This window comes from Neolamprologus multifasciatus, chromosome 10 (assembly GCF_963576455.1).
Source record: "Neolamprologus multifasciatus chromosome 10, fNeoMul1.2, whole genome shotgun sequence".
Classification (NCBI taxonomy): Eukaryota; Metazoa; Chordata; class Actinopteri; order Cichliformes; family Cichlidae; genus Neolamprologus; species Neolamprologus multifasciatus.
The window spans coordinates 8,983,279-8,999,592 of NC_140448.1; the positions used below are offsets into that span (position 1 = coordinate 8,983,279).

Sequence of the window (16,314 nt, forward strand, 5' to 3'; positions counted from 1 at the left end):
TGGCCAACATATAAACGTAGCATCATATATATCATTACCAAGCAACTGCTCAAAACACCACAAGTGTTGGAGACTAACTAGCATTGCTTCAACATTGTAACCATCATTTTGTAGGCAGAAATCCCAGCTGCAAAAGAAAAAAAAGGATAGTTAAATGGGTTTTCTAACTTGTACAGTGGTTCCAAATGGTCCCTTGGTGGGGAAAAAATTTCCAGTTGATTCTAATTTGATCACTATTGATTGCATGTGACTGTACTGTGAACCTTGTGAAAGCCCTCTGATCATTTAGACTCAGTCAGTCTACAGTCAGTGTTTCAAGGCTTCCAGTTTGTGCTACAGTCGTACTAGGGAAAACAGTAGTCGAAGACCACAGAACATTAGTGAGTTACTGCAATTGTATGCAGTGAACCTGCAATCTCCTTGTCTCTGAAATAGTTGTTTGACTAGGCCACTTGCAATTAGTGCCATCTTCAAAGTGACTTTGGTGCTGCAGGATGGCGATTTTACTGCAAAATGACAGTAGGTAACCAGAATACAACCAGTTGGCAACAGGTTGAGCCCCATACTGCAAAGAGACATGTCACAGACACGTTTTACTCATAAGTTCAGACTGACTTAAGTTGATTGCAACATCTTGTCTGCATCTGTGTGCATTTAAAAATTAGACGGCTGTTATTTGTAAACCTTTGACAATCTGATCGCAGTTAGTCTGAGTCCAAAAACAACTTTCTGGAGATGAGTTGCCTCCCACAAGATGACCTGTGCAGTCACCTTGCAATTGAAAGTGATTTGACCACTGTAGCTACTTATAATTTGTCACTGAGTGCAATCACTGAAAAACCACCAATATTTCCTAGTTGCAAAGAGGGTTGCTGTACTATTGTCGTTCTAGCGTGACTTAGCTATTGGCTGTCTGTTATACCTTTTCCAAGAGCTAACTGGACTTTAGCTCTGTGTTGCGTGCACTGATCTCTTTAGGACAACAGGAGCTTTTTAAAAAGATACTGAAAGCGATACATCATTTTCAGACACCGAAGCAATAGTTTTAAGACTGCATTTTGAGCAATGTCTCCCTCTGTATCTCTCCATGTGATTGCCAGCTTGCAGTAAAAGCCCACTCAGATGGCCAAAATCATGCTCCATGCTTAAAAATTCAGCGCATTCATTTTCAGGCATCTGTTTAAACAGATTTGTATCATTGCTACATGCCTTCAGGCTACTTTTCCGCCATGCCAAGGTGTTCTTGTTAAATAAGAAACTGCTGTGGAGCTCCTGCTTGATTCTGAGGATAATTTTTTCCTTTACATGTGTAATTATCTGTTTTATGTAGAAATCAACTTTTGCCAAATTTTGCATTCATTAACACGTAGCCTATTAGTTAGATCAATCATTTGACAGAAAAAAATGACCAGTAGACAAAGGAAATAATTTGGTGAAAGGTAATAAAAAAAATTAAAATTCATGGAGTGGGAGGACTTATCTCAGCTGTCTTCATCCATTTAGTCAATCGGCTACTGTCCATGAATTATGGAGTATTGTGGATGCAAAAGATACAAATTCCAGCATATCTTTCAGTTTTAATGATAAGCCTGCACAATCCTCACCTTTTTGTTCTTATCAGTTTGTGTACTGTGTGGTAGGGGGTTCTATTCTATGTACTATTTTCTTTTCTTCCTGAGAAAATTCAGTTTTATACAAACACCAGAACTGCACCACACTACCCAGTAGATCACATTCTCACCCATTTCACAAGGTGTTATCTATCTGAGTAAACACTTGTCTGTGTGGGATTTATTGGTTGCAGCGGGAGTGTAGGAGCTCATCACTCTCTGGCACAGTGTGATTATCAGCTTTACAGGGCCATTGGTACGTTAATGCAAGACCGACTGAAGGCTGTATAAAGTACTGTTAGAAACAGCAGGAAAGAACAGAAGTGTTTCCACAGTCATAGAACGGGTAAACAGCAGTTGCAAAATGGCCATTTATGTCCTCCCTCTTCTATTGCGCGATGCTACCGCCTTTGCACACACCTAGTTGTGCATTTTGTGTTAGGGTTACAGGTAATCTAAACTAATTCTGGAAAACAATAACACCTGTGGCAGTCTTGCAGAATCCACCCAAGATTCAGAAAATACAGGAGGGACGGAGGACAGAAAATGAGTAATGGTCTGTTTGCAGAGCTGTTGGTAGTGTGCTAGTGTGTGTGCTTCAGTGTGATGGGGGTTGGAAAGAGATGAATAGAATGTAAGATGTACAGAGGCATTGGAGTTGTGTACCTGGCTCTCTCATTAGGGAGGTTTTCTTTGTCCTCTGCCTCGTTGGGATTCATTCTTGCATGGTTTCTTTTAAAGACCAGTATGACTGACATCTCCACAGTATTTCATGGATTAGAGGTGATTTTGTGGGCGTTTTGTGTAGGTGTGGCTGCAGATTTCTCATTTCATCTTGGTTTGTTTAACAATTTCTGAGGCGATGGCGAAATTGGCTTCAGCTGTAAACACGTATCATAAATAAATGTGTGTAAAAATATATATTCAACTGAATAGGTTGGGGAGAAAGTGATGGTTTATCCTGAGGACAGGCATTCAGAACAGGCAGCTGCAAAAAATACCACAGAAGCTCCATAGAGGTTACACAAAAATATTTTGGAAACTATAAATTCCCTGGGTCATTTATAAAGTATACTTATTGGAGATCTTTCTGCCACTCATTTCAGTTTTAACTGAAGTACAGTCTTACTACAGTTAAATAGGCTAAATATTTAAACTAGCACAATAAATGCAAAAAATCTACATCCCAGTGTTCAGTGGGACCACAGATAATGCCGTAATCCTATTATAGTTCAGCTTAAAAGATTTTCTTAAAAGCTGTGAATACTTACGTCTTATAAATACACATTTGAAGGCTAGACATGCTTTCAAAGATATTACTTCCTGAGGATTTTGCGTGTCATCATCTTTTTCTTTTCTTTTTAATTTACACTGCCTCGTGGGGTTCCAAACTACTAAACAAGAACAAAACATATTATGGGGAGGGATGTGTAGTATGAGAGGGGATGTGTTTGTGTGGTAATTACTGTCAGACTGGATTATTGCTTAATGAAGGCACTTACACATCAATAATAATGTGCCATGTCTAATTCCTTTAGAACTGCTGCTGTTTTGATTACCACCACTCTTTATTGAGTGGAAGGATTATCTGTTATATTTCACTGTGGCTCGTTGTTGGGGTGTTTTTGTGTTCGGCTAACATGTATCTACATGTGGCTTAATTTCTAATAAATGCTATGCCTGAAATCTTGTGCCATTCTTCCTCTCTAGGGTCTCGTCTTCGCCAGGAAGACTTCCCTCCCCGCATTGTGGAACACCCCTCTGACCTCATTGTGTCCAAAGGGGAGCCAGCCACTCTCAATTGTAAGGCAGAGGGTCGTCCGCCGCCTACGGTGGAATGGTACAAAGATGGGGAGCGTGTTGAGACGGATCGGGAAAATCCCCGTTCCCACCGTATGCTGCTTCCCAGCGGGTCCCTCTTCTTCCTGCGTATCGTCCATGGACGACGGAGCAAGCCAGACGATGGCAGCTACGTGTGTGTGGCCCGAAACTATCTGGGCCAGGCGATCAGTCACAATGCTTCTCTGGAAGTAGCCAGTAAGTTCCTTTTAATTTGTGTGTGTTTTTTTTTTTTGTTGAGTTTTTTTCGTTGTTGGTGTCTTGGCAATGCCATTAAAGAAAAAAGATGCAAAACACCAGGAGGGTTTTATCTATCAGACACTGCATCTTACAAACAGGATCAGTGGAAGCAGTCAAACAACACCAAAGTATGTCTCATATCTGTAAGTGTTTGATCAAGAATTTAAAAGTTCCATTTAATACCCAGGTCCATTACCCACACGACCAGATTTTAATCACCTAAGCTTTTATAAACATTTTAATTAAATTTTCCAAAGACAGTGATAGCAGCAAATTTAATATCTACTTTAAAAGAAAGCTTCTTCTCATTTGCTCACTGTTTCCTCCATATAACCTTACAATAATCTACATGATTAAAGTTATTCAATTATTTGTACTAAAATGAGTGTTTATTTAAGTTTTTGTTTTTTTTTTTGACACCTTCCAACTTAACCACTTTCATGTATCTGATTATACATGAAAAGCATCATGCAGTTCCAATCTTCTTTTTATTTTGTAACTTTCATTCCTAACTAGCTTGTTGTTGAGAGACCATAAAGGAAATTCAGACAGGTGTCAGCTGTGTGTTCCCAACAGGTGACAACCTCAACTTGCTGAATCATGGCTCTGAAAACAGCCAGCATGGGGAATTGCCAGTTAAACAGTCCCTTTACTGCACTATGTCACAGGCAGGAATCCATCTGCTTGCATGCAACCAATCATACGTGTGTGTTTATGTGTTATCTTGACTGTTAGAATGGACCATCTGAAGTAGAAGAGGCCAAAGAGCAAAAGGTCAGGACTTGCGAGCGTCAGAACAGGGTGTGCGCATACACTGACAGTCTTTTAGGCATTTTTTGTAAGAAATACCAGGATTAGTGTGAATGAAACAGGAGTAAATAATGGCCTGAAAGTGCTGGTGACAAGGGTTAATAACCACGACCGTGCCCTCACACACTTCAGAGCTCCCCATCTTTTACTGTCAATCCCCAGTTCTGCTCAGCTGCGTCAGCTTTGCAGTGCGCTACCCAGACTCAATCTCATGGGCAGACATCAAGGTTTTCGAATAATAATACCCCTCCAGTATCTGGTTCACCTTTTGAATTATAATGAAAGAGTTGGTCAAATGCGATCATGGTAGTGCTAGATCAGCGCTCCTACCTTGAGAAGCTCAGCCCTCCAGGGAGAGAGTTTATTACTTGTAGTTCACTAAATTTACTGCCAGGTTTTAAGGTTGAGGGGGAACACAGAGAGGACTTGTTGAAGCTGCCTGGATGAATTATGTCTCCCGGCTTTATCCTTCAGAGGTCACACGGATTCATGGGTCACCCTGGGGCTACATGGTAAAACAAAATGCCCTCTGGCAAATGCTGCTGAGTTAAGGTGTTTAGAAGAGAGAGGTGAGGAGCTGGGGAGTGTTAAAAAGGGGACTGACTTTACTCTGTCAAAAGTGTGTGAAGTAATTTGTTCAGCCTCTTTAGGGTAATAGTAATGGTGTAGGATTGCTTTGTTTGAAGGAGATGCTTTCAAAAAGGTGGCAGTGGATGTGTTACAGTTTCTCTTTAAAATTCAGCTGTTTCTAAAAAGTTGCGGTGCTCTGCAAGATGCAGTTAAAAATGAAATACAGTGATTGGAACATTTTTTTCAATGCTGTATTTAATTAAAATACTATATGCACAGTTTCAACATCAAATGTTTGAATTTGAAGCCAGCAACACCGTGTAAGTGCTCAGCAACTACGACGGTCACTTGTTGTAGTTTGTAAGAAAAATGTTTTCTCAGTCTTTCTTGATAAAGGCTTTTATCTGCTCGGTCACTGAGGGCATCCTTTATCATTTTTCTTTGTTTATCAGGGGGCTAAATGTTTTCTGTGGGTGGTAGGTCAGGTGACAGGCACCTTTACTGCCTGGATGCTGTAATATGTGCAGGAAGTGGTTTAACATTGAATAGTTTAAATAAACAAGGCCTTTCATTTTAAAAAAGACAATGGGGTTCATTCACTAGCATGTGCAGAAATGTCCTTACCCTGCTAACAGAGCAAGTGCACGCACAAAATTATAGTTAGATACAGTAAACGTTCACACCACTGTGCATTGTGTTTGCTATCTGCAGTCTGTGTAGTGAGACACAAACTGTGCTGGTTAAAAAGAGCTGGAAGCTGGAAGAATGAAGCAGGTGGTGAAGGGCATCAGTACAGCATAGATTCATGCATACAACACAATATGCGAATGAGATTGCAGCATATTTATTTAAGCATTTACAGGTAGCCATATATATGTCCCACACCTGGGAGGACTTGCAATCACATGATGGCATGCACTTTGCATCAAAAATTAACTCAGGTCAAATGAGGTTTTTCTTTATGAACACATGACAATAGTCATTTGCTATAACATATAATATAATATTCTTTTTTACTAATGTCCCCCAAAATCATTAAAGAGGTCATAGTCAATTAAGATGGCTGTCATTATTATGCTGCCACTTTATTAATATATGTTTTTTGAATATGTTTTTGTACTGTGATTGGAGATTGCTGGAGTACACTGGCAAGAATCCCACAGAGAGATTTAGCTTTTTTCATCTCTTAGCGACAAAGAAAATGTGAGCGCTACAGTGGGAAATAATAACTTACTAAAACCTCAACTCAATTCCAAGTGAATTTACTGTATTAAAACCATTTCTGCTGCCGTTACAATTTAACTAACATCGAGGGAAGATGATGAAAAGCTTTGAGACGACTGACAAAAGGCTGTTGAAGGCTGACAGATGTAAAGTGATGGGAGCAGGAAAGGAGTGACAGAGACAGACTGGAACAGAAGACATGGAGGAAGAAGTATCTGTCCTTCAAGGCACAGAAGTGGAACTTGTTTGCAGAAAATTGAGGTGAAGTTGTAGAGACAGTGACAGATGTACTATGTGCTGGTGCCTGAAGCATGACCACAGGGTTGAAATACTTTGTAAGCATGCACAACATCCGCACATGCATGAGCACAGGCATACACACTCTCGTGCACGCACTGTGTAGAGGAATCCTCTCTAAAAGTGGAAGAGATGAAATTAGAAAAAAAAGGGGAAAAAAATCTAACTTAGTTCGTATCCAATAAATGTCACTGAAGACACTCAGCATATTTTTTCGTGCCCGCAGGGACCCTAGTGGACCCTGGGAAATGAACATATGTCCTGTTGACCTCAGCCACTTGATTCAATCATGGAGAGCTTTATTGAGGTGAAGGCAAAGTCACAGCTTGTGTACTCCAAAGGTTATTGTGTAGTATAGCAGTTTTAGGTTCAGTAAGAGAGAGAAATAAATGTTATTCTTAATGAAATTGGACATTGTCATCTGCCAGAGGAAAGTGAGGCTCATTGCAGGGCTGAAGGTTAAGCAGCAACACTGCAGTGATGAAGTAATGAGCCACAGGGAAAGACATCCATACAGAACCGAGACTCGTCATGCAATTACAGCGTCCCACAAGATTTCTCTGTTTGTATATACAATTTATTGGTATATGAACTAATACATTATTCATACTATTAACAGATGTGCTCTACAGAACCACATGTCCCCTGCTCACCAGCAGATGTTGCAACCCTGTTATTTTGACTTCATGAGTCTATATTGAAGCATACCATTTGTCATAACTTGACAGTTTACAGGAAGCTTACGAGCTGAAATTAGGGAGCATTTCATAACCCTGTTTTTCAGTATGCTGTAACTCAAGAAACTATTTTTGATCTATTATTGTTAATATTTTATCTTGTTCTTTTTATATTAATATATTAATTAACACCTACTGATAGGACACACTCAATATTGTAATGTACTCTCTTTTTGTTAGAAAGACAGACTTTGGAAAACTGTAGTAAATATGTAATAAGTATGCATAGTATCACTAATATAATATTATAATGTAATACTGGATGTGAAAATCTGCTTTAATGCTCAATATAAATGGGACCCAAATGGTGGTATTAGTTAGGTGTAGTCTACTGCGACAGTTATACCAAAGAAGCTGAAACTGAGTAGAATATCCTTTTGGTCTCAGTCACTGATAATTATTATAGTGTGGCATAAATTGCTGATGAATTGGAGGGTTGCTGGGCCACACAAAATATTACTGAGCCACTGTTGGCTTGTGGCCACACTCTAGAGAGCTGTAGTTGTAGCTGGGAAGTCAGTGGAAGCCATATGAAGTAGTAATTACACAAATGCGTTACATTAATAGACATGTCCACTGTATTTTTCTCTTTGACGTGGACAATGAGATATGCTTACCTCAGTCACCCTGTCAGATTGGCAGCTTGTGATGGGACCATGTCTTTTCTCTGTGGTTGAAATCTTGTGCTAAAACTGAGCAGGTTCAGGAGATACACAAGGCAGCAAAGACAGAGAGGTGGCTTCTTAGAGTGCTTGTCCCCCTCTGACTGCCCCTATCCCTTAAATGATGTCTCTTTACTTCAGATGGCTGTCACTGCCGCTGACAACATCCTGTCTCCAGTCACTCTGGATAAATGGAGTAAGAGTAAGTGGCAGTAGAGTGGTATATCACAGGAACGCTGTCATTTTCGCTCCATATGGACGGGAAGCGATGTTATTTTATAGACAACCACCGACACGTTGTGAATGGTCTTCAATTCACAGCCACAGAGCAACATATCAGTATTTATTTCTAATTGCCTGTGACAGTCTGTGGAAGCTGTGCTATCCTCTCGTTCCTGATCCTGTGTTCCGCTCCCTTATTCCCTCCCTGTTGGCCTATGGTTAGATCAGTCAGTGAATAAGTATCACACTCCAGGGACAGCTGGTTTGTGTTTACAGTCTGGAGACTGGGGGCGAGTGCTCTTCAAGTATTGTCTAAACAGTTTTAGTTGCTCTATTCCCCTCAGCTGAGCTTTTCCAAGAGCCAAGTTTGTACCAGACTGTCAGGACGTAGGGAAAGACTTTGTTTGGCTTGCAAAGGCTTGGTGAAAGGAGAAGGGAAGTAAAGCACTCAAGAGCCTCTGACAAAGACCATATGGCTCCTGGGTGTGTGGCCATATAATCATGACGCAAAAGCTAGCCCTTAGTCTGTGTCTGTGTGTATATTTTATGAGAATTGGGCTGTATATGTATGCATGCTAACCGAAACAACAGTTGAAGCGTCATGATAGAGGAAAAGACTGACCTTCACATTTTTACACTCTGGGTGATTACTGAATGACAACATTAATTGCAACCATCTTGCTTTCCATATAGTTTCTCTAAACAAAAGAATATTGTGTGTATGTGTGTCTCTGTGTATGCATGTGTGTGTGTTTAAAACAGCAGAAAGAAAAAACAAAACTGATGAATCTACTTTTATATATGATCACACATATGTCATTTAGGTTCACTGTAGGAACCCAGTTTTACGTGGCATATTGTGTATTGTAGTCATGAGGTTATGATTTTTGAATGATTTTTGTGTAGAGTTTGCTTCTGTGTGCCCATACATGAGTGGCATAAAATATATATTGGCGCATCTCTCCCTCGTTTGCCTTGCATCTCTTCATTTCTTCTCCGCCCATTAAATCATGCTAGGCAGCATTTTGCATTTAATTAATGTATTCTGCTCTAATTGTTGCCTGTTAGATACTGTTTGGCTTGTCCCATTTCCCCTGACAATAAATCCTCCCCTTGCCTTTCACGCTCTAAACAAAGAACTTTCTTGGTGGTTGGATTTTGTTGCATCCTTAGAGCAGTAATACAACCTGATTTTATCTATTTCCAATAAAAACCCTACGCTCGTTGTGTCAGGTTGCTCTGATGTCATATGCCTTTTATGCTCACCCCTTTGCTGATTTGTAACTTTGCACAAGAAACAATAAGCAGCATTAACATGCTTAACTGTAGCAGTGCATCTAATAAGTGAATCAATTAACAACAAAAACCCCATCATCAAGTAAAAACTTCTGACAAACCATTTACGGACATAAATTATGATACGTCTGCTGTGCCATTTTGCTTGTGAAACTGTCACTGTGAAAATATTAAGTGCTTACAGCGTGGCGTAGTAATCCCGCTGTCACCAACAGAAGAGTGATGTGTGTGCACTTGCTAAGATATTAGCATTATCCATCCTGTATCTGTCACACCACAGTCACCAGCACCCACCAGTCTTATGTGTGCTCAGGGTTAATGCTAACACCCTCAGGTGCCAAATGTTTTGCCTTTTTTTCCACTTTGTGTCTCATCGTATCAGCTGCTGAAAGTTGGGTGTTGTTGCGTTGAAATAAATAAAGAAATTACTCTATGCACAACTCTGACAGTCCCTTCAGGCCATGAAAATGAAAAATGAACACTCTCCCAGATGGCGGGCTGCGTAATTGTGGTTTGATGATTGTTTGTTAGTGTTTGTGAATTAAATGCCAACTTTTTGGACTATCATTAAGCACATCAAAATTCTAATGCGATCTACTAGAGGCGGGCATTTTTATTTTATTCCTGCCAAACACAATCAAATCTTATATGTTGTGAATAAATACCAGACAGCCAAATTGCTGGGAAATTCATCTCAGCAAACAGATCCTTTCAGCGCCGTTCGCGTTTTGCTTAACAAAGTAAAATTGGGACGCCATTAGAGTAAAATGCTTAGCTTTTGCTTCAAAGGCACATAGCTTCTCTGGTATTATAGCCATCATTGCTCATCTGAAATAGGAAACAAATTAGTTTTTGCACAATCAAACAGTGATTTAAGATGATTAAGCTAGTTTATAGCATTTCTGAATATTATATTAATTATGTAATTATTTTCTTAGGTCCTTGTTGCCATGATACAAGATTCTGAATATAGGTTTGGTAAATTCATAAAATCAGAATTGGCTAAATACATTTGCAGTTATTTATTTAGGTGATGAAAATAAATATCACTTTCGGCACAGTAAACTGGGCTGGTCTTACTATAAAGTAAATTACATATAGTTTGAAACAAATACTGAATAAATGTTATATTTTAAACATCATTACTGAAGCACACTATAAACAAATGTGCTATAATGAGGCCGATGATCAGTGTTGACTTCAATGTAATTCAAATTAGAGTGTTACCATGATCCCATTACATTTTTGTTGAACACAGTCATGTAATGCATTATTGTACTAATATATTAACATAGTTACATATAAAAAAAATCAACACACCCATCTCCTGTGGCTTTGTGCTGGGATCACCCAACTTGAGATTGTGTAGAGGAATGGCAAAAGTGTGCTGGGGAACATATTTATACAAGTGGGAAAAAATGAACTTATGTGATTGGAATTTCAGTTTTATTGAAAAGGATAAGAATGTGGTGTTAAAGTGCAAACTAGCTACTGCTGCTAAGACATAAACCCGTACCAAGTATGTGGAAAGACAACATGTACTTTAATGTACAATCAGTAATATTTGATTTGTAAAGTTTAAATTTGACAGATTTTACAGGTTATTATCTGGCAGTGAGTGCATGTTGCTGGGTAATACAAAAGTAATGCAACAAGTAGTGTAAAAAACTACTTTGTTCAGCAAAGGAACATTTTTAAGTAACATAAGGTGTAATGCTGTCACTTTTTGGAGTAACAAGCACATTTAATCAGACAACACTAATGGAGAAATAATACGAGAAACTGAGAATATCTCAGCAGAGTATTTTCACAGAACTCACACTACATGAAAGCACTGAGAGACACTTGGAATCAGAGATGTGAGCAGTTGCTAGTGCAGCAGCAGTGTAATTGACTGTGTATGCAGTGTTGTTCCTACTGCTTACCCACCACAACCAAAGATTCTGGTATCTTCTCTAATAGGCTGCAGATGTGGTAATTTATAACATGCAGCAAAAATGGGGGGAAAAAGAGTGAGAGTGGGTGCGTGTAGGGGGGTTGTAGGGGTGTGGTGTGTTCTCCCTGGAAAGGGGAATAATGAGATGAACAGTTCCAAGGCACCACATTCTTGTGTCTGCCTGGCTGTCAGTTCTGCATCCCCTATTTTCTGCCATTTTCTTCCTGCTTCTCCTCCTTCTGGAGCATCGTTACCTTGCTCCTGAGGGAATACTTGCCGACATGTTTGCGAAGGAGCTGCTGTTTCCTGAGAAGCTTTGATGACTGTTAATGTGTCATCCATTGTAAAATTGCCATGCCTACTACTGTACAAACTGTATGCATGTCTGTGAGGGAGATGGTAAAACAAAGGTGTGCCTGTGTGTTTTCATGTTGATGCTTCGCTATCCTTAGTTTTTTTTTAACATTAATATTGTAGCACATGAAAAAAAAAAAAAAGCGAAACATTGTTGTCATTGTCAATGTTTCCAATTCCTTTAAACATAATTGAATAATAACAGACAATTTTTCGTTTTACCTTTTTACATTTTACGATATTGTTTCAAATATGCATGTTCAATCATTTTTCCAATTAGTTGCTAGTGTGGCTGTAGTAGAAACTAAAATTCACAGCCTTTGTTTTCTTGGCTGGGTTCTTCCACCCTCACCCACAAAATAAATTCTTCTCTGTCATCAAGGCCAATTTCAGGGTCTGTGTCATGTTGTGCGAGACAGGCAATTGAATGAAAGCCTTCTCCAATCTACTACAACCTAGCAATCAGGTACAAGTGTCTGCAAACACAATTGCAGTATATGCTTACAAGTAGGCTTTCTATCCCATTGATTCTCTCAAATGTGTGGCAGTATTTTATCTTGAAATGATACGGAATATGAAAAGACACTTCATAATGCAATTTCCATCTGCCAATAGATCCCTGCTCTGTTTGGCCATCCTCTCTCAATCTGTGTTTTTCTCTGTAGAGTATTTGCTTTGCTGGTTCTCCCAGAATTCCCAAGGCTATCACAGAAATATAACAAAGAGGCACAAATGCAGACAATATATTAGAAGGAACTCTGGAAACTTAAGGAGAGGATAAAGCTGAGTTGTAAATGAAAAGTAAGACACACTGAGGAGGAACTGGAAATAATTAAAAGGATATTCTGAGTGATATGGCCTTTGGCACTGTGGCTTTGTATTAATTTATACAAATATTAATGCCCCTCCACCCCCAACCACACACACACATACACACACACTCATTTTCATATCTTAGTGAGGACATCTCATTGACATAATGCTTCCCCTAGCTGCTTCCCCTAACCCTTACCCAACCATAACTAAATATTAACCCTGACACTAAAACCAAATTTTAAGCGTCAAAAATGCCTTCAAACTCATGGGGACGCGCATTTTGTCCCTATAGTATAGTAGCATGACAATGCTCTGTCCTCTCAAAGATGTCTAGACATGTACACACACACACACACACACACACACACACACACACACATTAAAAGCAGGTAATGTGCCTATAGTCAATGTGCCCCCCCACTATTTAATGAGATATGCAAAACATGTCAGAATTCAAGTCATTTTCAAAACAGCAATCTACTGGCAATTTACCACAGTCAACCATAACAACAATTCTGTCATGCACCAATATTACTTTTTGGTGGAGTTTATTATAATGTCTCTTGTGTTGTTGTAGTGCTTTGTTATTTTCTTGCGGTAACATGTTTTCAGGGTGTGATATCCAATTTAAATATTTGCATTGTACTAATAAACATTTGCCTCCATTTCTGCTTCATGTTTTGCTACTGAGGCAAAACGACATTTACAGCTGATCTGTCAGATGATATTCCATCATAGTCACTTGTTTCCAAAGTTAAGGATGATAAGGGGACAATTTAGAGCTTATTTTATGCATGTAGAGTTTATATTAATTGATTAGCTTCTGAGAAAAAAACATTAATGAATCCTGTTAGAACGGTCTATGTAATGTATGACTCCAGCACTAGTCCCCCTAGTAATGTAGTGGGGCTTTATTGAAATGATGCATGCAGAGTAATGAACAAATGATAGCTGTAATCTGTCAAACAATGGAAAAGGACATAAATATCCCTTACATCAATCTTGCCTGGGAGTTAACTAGATGTAAAAATGTAAAAAAGATTAGATTAGATAAAAACTTTATTAATCCCTCGGGTAGGTTCCTCTGGGAAATTTGTTTTTCCAAAAAGCACAGCACCGACAGAAGTTACAGAGTTAAGAATATTATATATATATATATATATATACACACATATATAAATACAAAGACATATATAGATAAAATATACAAAGGGGATAAATAGAATAAATAGGAATAAAAATAAAAATAAAAAGCACAAAGGAAAAAAAAATCTTGTTTTAAAAAATGGTCCAGATGAGTCCACATGACTGTGAAGGTGGCTATGTAAGTGCAACAACCACCTTAAGAAAAACTAAATAAATGCATGACACAGTGGGTTGAGAGTGAGAGGCAGAATGAAGTGCCAACCACAGCTTTATGGTCTGGGAAAACAGGGCCCAGGTGTTCCCAGTTGGTGCTGACAAGCTGTGCCCCGCCCACCAGGGCGCTGGAACACATGCAGAGAAAAAGGTTGCGGGTCGGGCAGAGGCCGTCACATGTGGGTCAGTAACAGGAACGCATTTTCACTGGAAACTGATATATATGCACAGTACCATTGTTAATCATGCATTTCATAGCAAAATTTACTACGTCTAGGAAAAAATAAATCGTATTAAATATAGAAGCTTTGTTTGTACTAACATGAAATTTCAACATCTGGTCCACGCTGACTAGGTTGAAAAAAAAAAGCTCTGCTTGATGGCACCACTATTTCCTAGAGCAGCATTATGTATAGTAGCAGATGAATGACAGACAGGTACGCTCTTACAACCTAATGTGCAAATTGTCTCAGCTGTAGAGTGCTAATGTTGTTTGCTTTTAACAATACCTACACAAATGCATTTGAATTTTCCACTGAGAAAATACAACAAAAAAGAGCACATACTTCTTTTGTTTCTCAGTGTGAGATCATAGTTAAATTTTATTAACCTTCATTCTTGATATGAGAGACAAGGGAGATAATACCACCAAGATCAAGTCAACCTAGAGAGTTAAGATATAGACGGCTGGCTCGTGCTTTTTGATAGTTTTACTACTTCAGTGAGATGTGTATTCTCTCAGATCTCACCATGCATGTCAAGTCTGAATGGGTCTCATGATACAACTGAGTGTCTGAATTCCATATTGACTGTAAGCAAACCTCCTCCTGGCAGGTTTTACATCTTCTCATGAAAGATTCACATGCTGATAAGAATTTTTTTCCAAGCTCCATATTCCTATATTTCATCCCAGTGGCTTCCAAGCAGAGCTGGTTAATTATAAGCCCACTGAATTCATTTGGAGTGAACAAATTGAGCCAGGTTTCATAGCTGGACTGATAATTGGATTGATCAGGTACTGGGAGGCAAAATCTCCCTCATCTAATTTAGTGCTGTGGATAAATACTGCATTGACATAGAAATTGTTGAAATGTACTTTTTTTTTTCGTGTCTGCTTTTTGCATTCTCAGTACCATTACTTGATTGTCCAAGATTTTAAAAAATGGAAAGCTCCACATCCCTGCTGAGACTCCTGTGAACAACAAGATTCACTTTTTCTGTTTTTGCTCCAGGTTGGCATTTCAGTACGTCCCCCCCCCCCCCTCCCCTTATGGGCCTTCATCAAACCAATCTATGTCATATATGCCATGAAAAATGTCTCGCTAAAGGTCTTGAACCGAAATGTCGAGAGACAAGAACACATATACAACCACCTGTCATGCACGTCTTTTTTCACCCACTCTCTGCTTTGAGTGTGAGAGGCTTCTCAAGATGAGTGCTTGTTTAATTGACAGCTGCTTCACTAACTGGTTCCCTTCACTGACAGATGAGGAAGTTTTTAGACTAATAGCCATTGGACACCTGCACCTCTTGTCAGCTTCCCTTGAGGTTTGTTGACACCGTGTGCGGAGACAGCGACTGTGATGCAGGAGTGCTGTCAGTCTGATGTCTTACACTCTTGCTGTCGCCCTTTTTTTTCTCCTCACATTCGTGCGATTTATAAATAGATGCTGAAAGCATGTGGTGTTCTTTTATTGCTGGAATACATTTCTTTTAATGTCTGTATACAATAAAAACAACAATTTTGATTGCTTTAAATTGTTCACAATGACAGAACTACAGATATCATTCCTTCTCTCCTTGCTGGCTTTTTCTTATATGAACAGAGCTCAGTCTTGAATCGGCCTCTCTCTGCCTCTCTCTGCCTTCTCTAGCCAGTGCTGCTCTGTTGGCATTGATTATCTCAGACCCGAGGTCTCCACTGTGTGTGCACCATATGTGTTTATGTGTTTCTCTGTCTCCAGCATTGCTGCATGCTGAGAAGGCAGATATCTCCAGAGGCACTGTAATAGAGCAGATACTATTGCCTGCCTCGCTTTGCCATGGGGGGAGTTGGAGGTGGTGTTGGATACTAGGGAGGAATGAAAAAGAGAGAAAAAAAATAGGGTAGAGGGCAAGGGATGAGAATATCTGATGCTTGCTTGCAGATACATATGAAATCCTATCTGTTTGATAAACCTGTTTACTCCACATTTCACACCCATGACTGAATTGTGTGTCTTCAAGAGACATTGTAAATGTTGTGTACTTGTCTCGGTCTGGATCAGTGGTCGGTTTGCTGCCATTCATTTTGACATCATACATCTTTCATGTGTGAACTTAAGTAACAACTGAAAGATTGA

The 16,314-nt window shown here is 39.3% G+C and overlaps 1 protein-coding gene across 3 annotated transcripts in view; it reads left to right on the forward strand.

Moving 5' to 3' along the window:
- LOC146509569 (roundabout homolog 1-like) overlaps window positions 1-16,314 on the forward strand; it is a 98,097-nt gene that overhangs the window by 30,466 nt on the left and 51,317 nt on the right. For all 3 annotated transcript variants that reach the window (XM_085173928.1, XM_085173929.1, XM_085173930.1), the window contains one exon: window positions 3,321-3,647. In XM_085173928.1, coding sequence (XP_085030054.1) covers window positions 3,321-3,647 — 327 coding nt within the window. The remainder of the gene's footprint in view (window positions 1-3,320; window positions 3,648-16,314) is intronic.